At 38.9% G+C, this 13,007-nt stretch overlaps 1 protein-coding gene across 1 annotated transcript in view; it reads right to left on the reverse strand.

The window, feature by feature from the left end:
- Positions 1 to 13,007, reverse strand: part of ZSWIM6 (zinc finger SWIM-type containing 6) — a 109,601-nt gene that overhangs the window by 12,884 nt on the left and 83,710 nt on the right. Inside the window, exons 5-10 of the mRNA XM_051788271.1 lie at positions 12,195 to 12,374; positions 10,518 to 10,694; positions 10,075 to 10,221; positions 7,040 to 7,186; positions 4,591 to 4,851; positions 531 to 666 (exon numbers count right to left, since the gene is read on the reverse strand). Of these exons, the coding sequence (XP_051644231.1) occupies positions 531 to 666; positions 4,591 to 4,851; positions 7,040 to 7,186; positions 10,075 to 10,221; positions 10,518 to 10,694; positions 12,195 to 12,374 (1,048 nt within the window). The remainder of the gene's footprint in view (positions 1 to 530; positions 667 to 4,590; positions 4,852 to 7,039; positions 7,187 to 10,074; positions 10,222 to 10,517; positions 10,695 to 12,194; positions 12,375 to 13,007) is intronic.

Below are 13,007 nucleotides of genomic sequence, written 5' to 3' on the forward strand. Positions count from 1 at the left end.
AACGTTCACCCAGAAGAGGGCAAGCACAAAAAAATGTACAGCCCTAGACCACACCACATGGGTTCAAGTCTATCACTGAGAGTTAAGTTATAAAGAAGGTCAATGAAACAAATAGTACTACTGAACAGGCTGAGCAGCAGATGATCCTGAGACTTCTGGTGAAATGCCTCTTTCCTCATTTCCTGATACCAATACCATCATAAACATAAAACCATGGGGGTGAGAAAACACATATGCTAAAGTGGTTGTATAACACAAAATCTCCGCTCCAAGAGTGGGATTCTAGAAGGATTTGTGACAGGAAATCCTGTTTTACAGGTGTAAATAAACACTAACAGTACATTTACAAATTATTATACTGTAGTTACTACAGACACCAATTAGTTTTATAGATGACAGAACCAAAATAATTTGTCCTTGAAGGGAAGAATGTGTATTTGAGAAAAATAGATTAGGTCTTGATTACCAAGCCTTTTCACCTTTCCAATCCACTACTGGATGCTCTTTCTGGACAATCCGTGAGTACATACCGCATGGCTCTCAGTGCAGTTTTGTATGCCAATTCAGCATCATGAGGTAGGAGAGAGGTGAAGAGATACTTGGCAAATGTGTGCATTGGAACGCTCTCTCGATGGATGACTTCACCTAAACCACTATATGGTCCACCTGCAGAAAAGAGGAACAGAATGTCAGTCTTTACATACCGCAAAAACCCAACTTCTGGACCTTTAAAAGCATTCTCTACACCTTCAGTTAGAACTGGTATCCAAAGAGAGAGTTTGCTTTAAAAAGCTAAAGTTATATTGCTATTTTCAGTGAAATATATAAATTCAGTGTATGTTAAATACCATGGTTATATGGTTATATATGGTTATTTATGGTTATATACCATAAATACCTTTGAGAAAACAAGACAGACTACAAATTGTATAGTATTAGGCACACTACTAGTGCTCGTACGAACGACAGAATGGTTACAGTGCACCACAAAGCTAATTTAGCAGCCTGTGGTATGCATAAGTAGAGAGTCATAATCCCAGCTCCGCCTCCTCACAGTTACATTGTGCGCTTCAATCCCTATGCACCCCATTAATGTGTGACTGCTTTATCACAAATTCACCAAGAAAAAAAAAGACTGATTACAGTAGAAACATATCTTTAATTAAAGTTACATGACCAATCACCATAGCAGCATCTGATCCCTCAAATATCTCACTTGACATCAAGCATTTAAATAAGTGTTTGATCTGGACTTGGTCAAGTTCTGACCCAAGTCCTGTATCCTGCCCTTGGATCACAACAACCCCAGGCAGTGCTACAGGCTTGGGGAAGAGTAACTGGAAAGCTGCCCAGTGGAAAAGGATCTGGAGATGCTGGTCAACAGTAGCTGAACATGAGCCAGCAGTGTGCCCAGGTGGCCAAGAAGGCCAGTGGCATTCTGACTTGGTTTAGCAATAGTGTGGCCAGCAGGACCAGGGCAGTGATTGTCCCCCTGTACTGGCTACTGGTGAGGATGCACCTCAAGTCCTGTGTCCAGTTCTGGGCCCCTCACTACAAGAAAGACATTGAGGTGCTGGTGAAGGGCCTGGAGCACAAGTCCTGTGAGGAGCAACTGAGGGAGTTATTTAGCCTGGAGAAAAGGAGGTTTAGGGGAGACCTTATCGGTCTCTACAACTACCTGACAGGAAGTTTCACCAGCCAGGGGGAGGTTGGGCTCTTCTCCGAAGTAACAAGGGCTGGGGAGATTTAGATTGGATATTAGGAAAAACTTCTTAACTGAAAGGGTAATCAGGCATTGGAACAGGCTGTCCGGGGAAGTGGTGGAATCACCATCCCAGAATGTATTCAGTAGAAGCGTGGACGTGTCACCTGGGGACATGGTTTAATGGTGATCACTGTGGTGCTGTGTTAATGGCAGGACTCGATTATCTTATAAGTCTTTTCCAACCTGAACAATTCTGTGATTCAGAGAATGCTAGATCAGATTGTCCATCAAAGTCCACTTCGGTTCTGTTTGTCCATTATAGTCACAAGATCTTAAAAATTCTATTTTTTGTGGGAAAACTACCCCCATTGTTGAGGCAATGGTTTTTTCTCACTCAGTGAATATAGATTTTGACTTCACGACAGCAGTATCAGGATTGACAATACCACCACAGTTAAATGCAACTATTTATTTGCAAAGTTCTAAATGTTCATAGCACATTTGAATCCCATTTCTATATTTTTCCTGCAAACTTAAGACTGTTATTTCTATCAACAGGAAAACTGTGTCAAACAGTTTTTTATTTTAGTGACAACAGATCTGGGCATTAAATGTTGCAAGATACAGACTAAGAATCTTATATCAAGTATTAGTGGACTATTATTGCACAGATACCATCCAGCAGTCCTAGAAGTTACTACAACTTCTACTAGAGACCCCAACCCACCACACTTGGATGCATGGATGGATGGATGGCCAGCTGTGTGAATTTACTTTTTCACTGTGGAGTCACATGTGGCATTTAAACTGCTTCCAGCAGCAGTTCAAACTAACATGCCCTTACTCTACATTGAAGCAGATGAGGAGAAACAGCCAAGCTTTTTCAGCAATGTTTTTGACTGATGCTTTAGCAAAACTTGCAAGAATAAAAAATCACTAGGCATGAAAAAATTCTGAGCTCCACAGGTGGGCATTTCTGAAGGCCAGGGCTGATTACAAAGGGAATGTCAATGAAGATTTAGTAGGTGACAGTGTGTCTCATAATCATTTAAAATGAAGCTGAAAGCCATTCAAAACAAGTTGGCATTGCTTGAATGAAAGGAGCCGTCTCATGTATGTTTGCCAGTTGGTGGTGCGGTCAGAATCTCAGTTAGGACACAAAGAATACAAGACAAAGGATTTATATGAAAATATATTCTGTCATTAACTTAGCAGTCAAGCAAAAAGTTAGAACAGTTCTTGCAAAATAGTCTAATGTTCTGCTTTCCCACGCACTCAAGTGGTAGCTACATACAGCATGCACTAATTTGCATTAAGAGCACAGAAATCAGCTTAATATTGGATTAAGTTTTCCTTACTGTATTTGTAGGACTTCTACTAAAAACCCACAATTGATATAATTAGCCTCTTAAATTACTGCACAGCTTTTCCTCCCTTTGGGCTGTCAGTTTCTGCCTAACATGGAGTCAACCAAACTACTGCAGAAAAGCCAGATTTCTCATCACACACTAACGCAAGACCATTGTTGCACACTACTCACAATAGCCAAATATTAGCAGATTTCCTGCTATGATCACTTCTTTACTACTCTAAGTAAATATTAGAAGAATTCCAGTGATCAAAGCTGTAAACTGATTCAATTATCACAGAATATGTCAGAGAAATTCTGTCTTTTCCTCCTAAAGCATCCTTACCAGTTAATAGATGCAGCAAATTGATTCTATAATACATAGGAATCCTGCATGGTAGTTAATAGCTCAATCTAGACAGCAGCAGTTCTTGTCCAAAGGCCATAAGGCAGCAGTACAGCCACACTGTGACAGAAACTCTCCCTATGGTATAGCTTTTCTACCATTTCCAATGGCACAAGTCTTTAACAATCTGGGCAAAAATAGTGACTTACAGCTGAGAACCCTAAGCAACATACTGCACTTCTTCCACAAAAGAGGAAGTTTTAAAAGAGTAACAACTTACAAAAAGAAAGTAAACCTGAGTACTTTGTAACAATTTCACAACTTACCTAGAGCAGTACCACACTTCCCTCCACCCCTTGAGCAGGCACTCAAAAACCTGGACCATGCCTTTGGCTACCTGGTTCCTTTAAAGCTTTTTCTTCCATTTAAAAAAACAAAAACCAGAAAGACAACCTCAGAACCCATGAAACTACTATCTGAATGTGAGGCTTAAGCGCTACATATTGAGACTTTTTGAAAGTTAAGGCAAAAGTATGCACTTCTATGTACAGATTTTATTGCAACGCTAGCGAATTCCCAAACACGAATTGTCTTGGTCACAGCTTAGTCACAAGACCAGGTCTTAAGCCTCAGTATTTTAACGCATATTTCAATTTTCATATATGATACAAACTTCAAAGGCAAGTAATTTTTCTAACTGCCACAAAAAAAAAAGTTACATTTCTCTCTCAGCAATTCTAAGTGAAATTTCTGAACTCTTCACTTGGGAACAGAGTAAAAATCTTCATACATTTATAAAGCTGCCAGTCTGGTCCCTTGTTCAGGATACAAGGAATACCTAGAATTTTGCTACCTGGGAACTGTTAATAACTGATGCCTGCATTCTATAATAGTGAGCCTGGATTGTATAATCAGGTTATTAAGATTATGACACACAACAAATGTAAAGAAGGAAGCAGAATCAAAATTAAAACAAAAGGTTTACAGGTCAATATATGCCTTATCTCTACAGTCATGCAACATCTAAAGTATGTCTGATTTTCATAAGAGATCTGAAAATATATTCTCCTGGAGTTCTAAGTAAAAAAACCACCTGAAACATGTAAGGGAGTTTACACAGGAACACTATTTCTGTGTGCTTGTATAAAGGGAGGCAGTTTAAAGGAGCAGTTAGCATCTATATTCAGCTACCTTCTAATAGGAAGACTGCTTGTTTTCGAAAAATCTTCACCAGAGTATCATCCAATTCAATTTCCTGTAGCTTAGAAATGAGCTGCTCCTCATTTCGACAAACCTTCTCTTGTGCATACAAGCCATCAGGCATTATTCGTTGCTGTCCCAGCCCTATCAATGCTACTTCCACGGCCAGCATTAAATAAGATTCCCCTTCTTCTAAGAACTTGTGAGCAGGCAGGTGCTGGTACTCCAGAGATTTGCATTGCCCCATGTTCTCTGTAAGGGGTGACATAGAAAGAAAAACATATCAGCAAACCATTCTGACCCATGATCTGCCTATAATGCTACATATACAAATGCTTCCTCTGGTAGTATTAATTTTTAAAAATTATTTAAATTACTAGCACAGTCTCAAAATCCAATCTAAAATATGTCATCTGATTCCATGTGGCAGAAATACACAAAGAAAAAGGAAAGAAAAAGGTTTTAAATAACCCACTCAAGTAAAAATAAAAGTTTTTATTTTTAAACTGCACAATTTAGAGAAAGGCAGTTCCTCTAGCTTTGTGTTAATGAGGCCAAAATTGGAAGATCCACTTCAACTTCTTTCCCCACCCACTTCAGTATTTCCTTAAAGCTTTGATGTGTAAGAGGAAGGGAAAGGTGCTTATACACCTGTATAGATTTCACTTGTAGCTATTAGAATTGTGCAAATACAACAGGCCTGGGAACTCCACATCTTTAAAGTATCCTCTGTTTGCTAGCACTCCTTTCAGGCTTTTAATTTATTACAGTAGTGTTTCTGATAAAAATGCATACTATTAACATTAGAAGCCCTACTTTTAGTATCAATTACAAGCAAATTCCACACAGGCCAAGCCATAAATTGCTTTAAAGTGTGCTACCAATTCATTTGGCACTTCACAGACAGCATATGACAAAGCTCTATTCCAGCCTGTAGCACTTTACAATCTAATTTGGAAACATAAAGTTATAACTGTCAGATGTAAGGAGATGGGCAACTGCAGCAAATGGAAAGGCTGAATGCATTTGGAAGACTGGATATGTGTGTGCAGAAGTTACTTTTCAACACACAGTGTTTTTATTTCATGGGATTGCTTTGGTATTTTTATAATTGCAGAGAATCTGATTTCCATTTTTTTTAATTAAAAGTTCTTCCAGAATCAGTGGATAGGAGATTAGAAATTTATTGAAGAAAATCTAATTGAGTAAAAGGAGTTTTGAGGCAAAGCCTCAAGAAGATTGTTGATATATATATATAAAGGAGCTGCAGGTAAAGGGATGAATCCAGTTTCTGTCCACACAAGTGGTGTTAAGAAGCTACCCCAAAGGTGGAAAGAGACTGAGAATAAGGAATTAATCAGTTAAACTCCTGGGAAGCAAATACTGAAATCAAAATGGTTGTACACATCCTATTCCTATCCTAAATCATGTATGGATATAGCAACACTACTTTCCAACTCCTGTCATTTATAGACTATGTTTGTGATCAATTTTAAGTGTTTTGTCATTGTTTTGAAGCATTATGTACACTACAGCTAAGAAGTCCAATAACATCCAGGGCTGTTGCCAGCAGGCTGCGGGAATGAATCCTGCCCATCTTCTCAGCACTAGTGACTGAGCTCACATCTGGAGTGCTGTGTCCAGTTGTGGGCTCCCCAGTAGATGGGCATTCTGGAGTAGATCCAGTGCGGGAACACAAAGGTAACTAAAGGACTGTAGCCCTCTCATACAATGAGAGTGAGACAGGTGGGATTATTTAGCCTGGAAAAGAGAAGGCTCAGGAGGATCTTACCAAACTGTATAAATATCTGATGGGAGAATGTAAAGAAGACAGTGCCAGACTCTTCTCAGTGGTATCCTGTGACAGGACAAGAGGCAATAGGCACAAACTGAAATACAGGAAATTCCATCTGAGCACAAGAAAACACTTTTTTTACTATGAGGGTAGTTGAACACTGCAGGAGGTTGCCCAGGAAGGTTGTACAGTCTTCACTCTTGAAGCTATTCAAAACCCAACCGAACACAGACCTGGGCAATGTGCTCTCTAGGTAACCCTGCTACGAGCAGACCAAGTGGACTAGATGATGTCCAGAGCTGCCTTCCAACCTCAGCAACTCCGTGACCCTGTGATTTCCTGCAATTTCTCAGAAAGAGGACAGAGCAATGTATGTGGAGAGGACTGGTGCTATAAAGTCTTATTTGGTTTTATTTCAAGTGTGAAATACAGAATTGCCTTCAAGAATGAGTAACCGGTAATTTTTAAGTGCTTTCTTAGTTTACTTCAAACATTTTCTCTCCCTCATGTTTTCCTAAGGAATGCAAATGTGAGTTCTTATTCTATAAAAACAGTGGCTTTGAAGCTGATTCAAAAAGGCAAAACAGAAAAACACCTCTGGTAAACGAAGACACATAGAAGATTGCTCCCTTTGCTTGGCCTTACCCGTGAAGTCTGAGAATCCATGGAAGCCCTCATCATCCACCCTAGAGGCTTCCATCAGGCTACTGAAAAGGGTGCCAATGGGGTCCAAAGGGTGTCCCACCCAACCTTCAAGATTCGTTACTGAGGTTACTCCTCTGTGGAGAAGTTCTGTGACAGAAAACATGCAGGGAGGAGGAAAGGAAAGAGAGCTTACATTAGCCTCTCAGAACAGTTATACAAGTAAAACTGCTTGAAATGCTCTCAGTACAGAATTCAAAGTATTTCCACTAGCTTCTGCATAGAAAGTAGTATCTTTCAGCGTGAATTCACTGCCTCACTGCCCTTTGTGAATATGTAAAAGATGAAATAAAAAAAAAAAAGAGAAAGAATAGAAGCCAAACTTTTTGAGCACTAGCAAAGTGTATTATGGGTTAAAAATTTCAACTGCAATGTCTCTTGAAATCTCTCCCTTGATACCAGTAACTCTTCTTAAAATGTCTGTTGAAGAACTACAACTAAGATTTTTTTTTTAGTAGAATATTCACAACTATTTCCTCACTCAAAATGATACAGTACCACTTTTACATTTTAAGATAATCTGATAGAACTGAAAAAAAGAAAATATTCTAAAATATGACCCAATTTCATAAATTATGAGCTTACCCTAGATCTATTTATTTATTTATATATATATATATGTATATAAAAAGTTCATTAAACTCAGGATGACAGCTACTTTAAAAAAAAACAAAATCAAATGTTTAAATGAGGTACACAAGAAAAAAACCTGTCCTTCGATTGGATAAGGTGTATTTCCGGTCATTTTAAAATTTCAGTCCACAAATACCTTTACAGACAGTTTGTTCTGTAGCCCTCACCCATCATTTGCTTAGAACATGAAAATATTGTTACGTGCAGTGAATTGGAGGAAGCGTGATTGCGATAACAAATATTAGAGATTCTCCAAATCTTTTTTTCATTAAGAGCCCTATGGCAACAGCTCCCCTTTAGCTCCCAACTGTTTTCCTCCTAGACACATAGACACAACGGAACTATGAGAGGTCAGAAGCATCATGGGTGACTGTTTAAAAACTGTATACGAGTCTTTATGGATGCTCAGCTTCTCTGCCTGTCACACTTGTACCTGCCTCCACTCTATCTTGTTCATGAAATGTCATATTTCTGAGTAACCATATGTTGCTATCACAGAGCTTTTAAGTCCTGCTCCTGCCTATTAAATGTGTGGGGCTACAAAATGAATCACAGACATACTTGTCAGGAAGGTAGGTTTTTTTTTTTAAAGAATCTGTTGGTACGCACTATGAAAACAAACAAGTAAATCACTGTCTTACTTACAAATAGCACATACAAAAGATGACAGGCAGAAGCAAGTAGTATTACCAAAAAGGATTAATCAGAGTGACTTCTTACTGACTCACCTATGTTTTATTTATTCTATTGTGCCTACTTACAACCTTTGCTTGCGTTATGTCAACCAAAGACTTCAATCCTCTATTCAGAGACATTTAACTTTAAATCCCACAAGTGCTTCCATGGATGTCAGATCAGTCACATGAATAAAAGCTAAGAAGAGGGATGTGGAGTTTGTTGAACTGAACCCTAAAACTGGGCTGTTGCTGTAGACTTCACCTGGTTATAGAGAAGACCAGCACATTTTGCAGTATAAAAAGAGCATCTTTTAAAAATTCTACTTGAGTGTAAAAAATAAAAAAAGCACTGAGTGACAACACAGAAACAACAAACTTCTTTGTTTTGGGGCAGGACAGTTCACATTTCATGTGCTCCATTTTTTATTTATAATAGCCTTATATTAGCTGATAGCTAGAGAAACTGCTCACAGGGGAAGGAAATTAACACAAGTATTGAATGTGTACATGCTGCATTAGCAACTGGGAATGAAGAGGAGTAGTATTACAACCAGCACACAACTTGCAACAGACCCATCACATCTGCCAGCAGTACGAACACACAGACATAGACACCTCTCTTCTTACCAAAAACAGTGCTCAAAGAAAACCTTCTTCCTTGAGTACCATGGGAAAAAAATATGGAGACACATAGGAACTGCAGCTAAATTTTTTTCAGCTAGGTGCATACCTTGTCTTCTAAATACTTATTTCTGGGAAAACATCTGAACACACACTCAAAAATTTACACGTATGACTTCACACTGGTATTTTTACCTACAATGCATGAGAATATACATATTTAAGAGTAGAAAAGAAAAGGTAAAATAAAATTTGAATAAAGGGATTATTGTAGCAGCTGAGAAAGGAATTCTAATTTTTCTCATGCATTTTTCCACCACAAAGCCATCCCTTCTTCACTGTCACTTCAAACTAAAAAAGTTCAGTGCAGCATTATTTTGGGTTGCAAGCATCACAAGACAGAAACTGTATCTGAAGGAGAACATTCCTTAAAAAAAATCCGAGGGTAGCGATCAGAGAAACACTACAAAATACTTTATAAAAAACAGCATTTCAAAACCAAAACCAATGAACCAACCAGCCAAAAAACCACCAATCCCCTCTATTCAAAAACACTGAAATTGTAAGCATTAGAAGATATTCTCTTGGAACACACTGCCAAATTTGATGAATTTCTGTAGTGCAGATTTTGCCTCATTGTTACCCTCAATGCCCACTTCAGGCTTACACCTCAGAATATAGAGTTCAGCAAAATTTTATGTCAGAGAGAGAAAAATTAAACACCTGACACACCAAATGCAAAGTTCTGTTCAAAAGTCTGTAAATTACACAGCGTGAGTATTTTCACTTTGTAACCAAAACCCCTGATTGGGATAAAGGCCCCATCATACCAGATATATTGCAGAAGGTTGAACAGAGCCCTGCACAGCTCACAACACAGCTTACAGAAAATCTGACATCCAGAATGTGACATTACCACTATCTGAACCAAAGAGTTAAAAGTCACCTCATTCACTTTAGTTTCAAAACCAGTTTCCTCATATGAAGTTCCTGTCTGGTGTTACTGCCCACTTGCATGCCCTTTGCCCTTCTCTTCCCCACATTTACCTTTTTTCTGAGCCCGGAACATTTCCAGCTGTTTCTGTTGCTGCCTTCTCAGTGTATTAACAATAGCTATTGCTAGCCTCAGTGCTTCTCGTGGATATCCATGAGATCGTAGTGCATCCACCCTCGCACAGGCTGTAGGAACATGTTCTAAAGCAGAGAAAATAATTGAGGAACAGCAATGCTTCCATATTTGCAGTGGCCTGTTTTGCTAGGTTACTCAAAAGGGCTTTTTTTTGTTTATTTTTTTCCTGTTTTGTTTTGTTTTTAAAACTATGCAAGAGAGACTTAAAGGACTACTTCTGAGCCAGCATTTCAAGGGAGCCTCTGTTCTTTTTGCCAGGCTCTTCATCCATCTCCCCATCACCTCCCCCCCACAAAATAATGCCATAGAAAATGAACAAAGCAGCAAGTCATGGAAACGTCTTTCCGGTTTAGCTACTTACCATGCCAGAGGGGCCACCCCTGAGAGTCAAAGAGCAAGTTTTCAGTGTCGTCATGGTAACAGTAGTTGGTGTATAGGTCACTGCTGATAATGTGCTGTAAGTGCAGATCCTGCCAGTGCAGATCACACGCCTCAATGGCTCGAGTAAACACTGTCCGATGTGGTCTGTTGGATGAATCTGTCATTTTCACAAGTTCAGAAAGCTGCATCAGCTTTTATTCATTCATACGTGAATCATTCATTCACAGTATTCTTGTCTCCTGCCTATTCACCAAACCTCAGCTCATGGCAGTCTGTCTTGCCCCCCTCTCCACCAGATGACATTTCACATCCTATTAATACCCACAGCTCAGATGATGTGTGTGCCATTCATTTACATTCAGAGAGATCTAGAAACCAGCACAGCTGATGATAAACAGGACTTTGCAGAGAGAACCAACAGAGGTGAAGGACATTCAACAGCATGTACAAACTCCCCTAAAACCAAACTAGATATACAGCACTCCAGCATCACCAGTTTTTCTCCTCAGACCCAGAGCTGTCAGGATGAGGGATGAATAAACTGTAAAAAAGATTTGTAGTTTTTCGCTTTGAGAAGTGACACTAACTTTGAGCACTTGTATAACTTTGTTTGCCATGAACATACACAAACACCGTTAATACAGTGAGGTAGTGAAGCTATAGGACTGACATAGTCCTTACTGGACATCTTCCTATGGCAAAATTTCTCTACTAACAAGGCACTATGTCTTTGAACATTGAGAAGCTATGTGAGAATTACCACTAGCCTGCCCACATTAGTCTGAACATCATGAGGAAGCAAAATACCTCTGTAAGCAGCCACTTGCTGAATGAACTTTTATGTCCCCGGCTGGCTGTGAGATTTAATAATGAACCAAGCTTCTTCCTTCAGAGGTAATCTTCCAAGTAAAAGAAACAAGAAAAAACCCAACTAAGTGCAAATCTGCCATCAATACTGAGGGTTTTGAGGATTATGAGGGTTTTTTCCTGAGTAAATACCCTGCACTTTGTCTAGTTATTAGCAAAATAGCCATCTTTGCTTGAAGAGGATTGTACAAAGCTTCTGTCAGACTTGATAATCACATTTTAGATTAGAAAGCATAATATTGAGTAAGAAAAGACATGTCCTCCAAGATGGAAGCACTGCTTCCACATCCTCCATACACCTGGCAATGCAGATGACAGATACAGAGCACATCCCATGGACAGCTGCTTTAGTTTCTCACATACAAGATTAATGTAGTTTCAACAGATCTCTCTTTAAATAGCTATCAAGGTTTTGTAACAGCAAATAAAACAAAAACCCCAACACCAGAAGGAATACGAGATTATAGTCAAGCAAAGAAACATGTTGTTACACAACATACTTCAAAGACATCCAATTTTAATGCAACAATATTTAGAAGCACCAAGTGAAAAGTTAGAAGACTTAACTAAACACAAATGCTTGCTTTGAAAATGTTGCAGCCCCAGTACAATAAAAAACCCACTTATTTGTTCTTCTGCAAAGACAGTATTTGTAAAACTAATTTTGGCTGGTCAGTCCTCAACAAGAAAGTTATCTGTCCTAGGAAAGAGTGCTGAATTCTGCAAGGCTAGAGTATATAAGGTAGAGGTTATATTGTATGTTGCAGTTGGTGCATACGTTTAGGCTCACCTTGGTTGGCATTTGCACCCTGAGGCGAAGCATTGGTTAAATTGGGTAGCTCGTTTCCATGGCTTCCATCTTCCCAGGGACAAACATCCACACTGTTCCATTTTTTCAGTTGTTTTAGCCAACTGGACTTCTGCTCCAACTTGCAGTGGGGATTTAAGACTATACACATCCACAGAGCACCTGATTTTAAAAAAAACGCTAAATTATGTTTTCTATTAAAAACGCAGCAGCCAGTGACTAATTGCAAACTTATAGACCATATACTTTCTCTCCCCTCAAAGGCTACCCTGTTTTCTTAACTACAGCTACACTTAACACCAGGCAGACTGGTAATTCCCCATGCAGGTGCTTGGGGCTAGTGTGGTCAATCTGAAAAAGCTGAAAGATGGTACCAAGTCAGCCTTCTCAATTAAGAGGTATTAGTAGGATTTTTGTATTAGACATCCAGAGTTCCCAATGTATGGGTCATCAGACAGGAACATCAGTAAAAGGCAAAAAAGAATCCACATAAAGTTACAGAAGACCATTAACCAAGTTTTCCTACTAATTTTTGTATCAGAAGGGGTTTTCTGTGAAGAAACCAAAGAAGTACATTAGTAAGACATATATTTCGTAAACACATACTTCCACACTCAGAATCCATCAGAAGTACTCCTGATGATGTAACCCATTCTCAAACACATCTAGATCTCAGATAACCAGTAAACACGAGTTTTGTGCAGTTTGATAGGAATAAGATATTTTTACTGCAAGTACTTCAGTAATTTTGTTACAGTAGAAAATTTGTTCTGTTTAGGGAGTTCTAAGGGAAAA

This window comes from Manacus candei, unplaced genomic scaffold (genome assembly GCF_025592945.1).
Source record: "Manacus candei isolate 608988 ecotype Guabito, Panama unplaced genomic scaffold, ASM2559294v1 h1tg000024l, whole genome shotgun sequence".
Lineage (NCBI taxonomy): Eukaryota > Metazoa > Chordata > Aves > Passeriformes > Pipridae > Manacus > Manacus candei.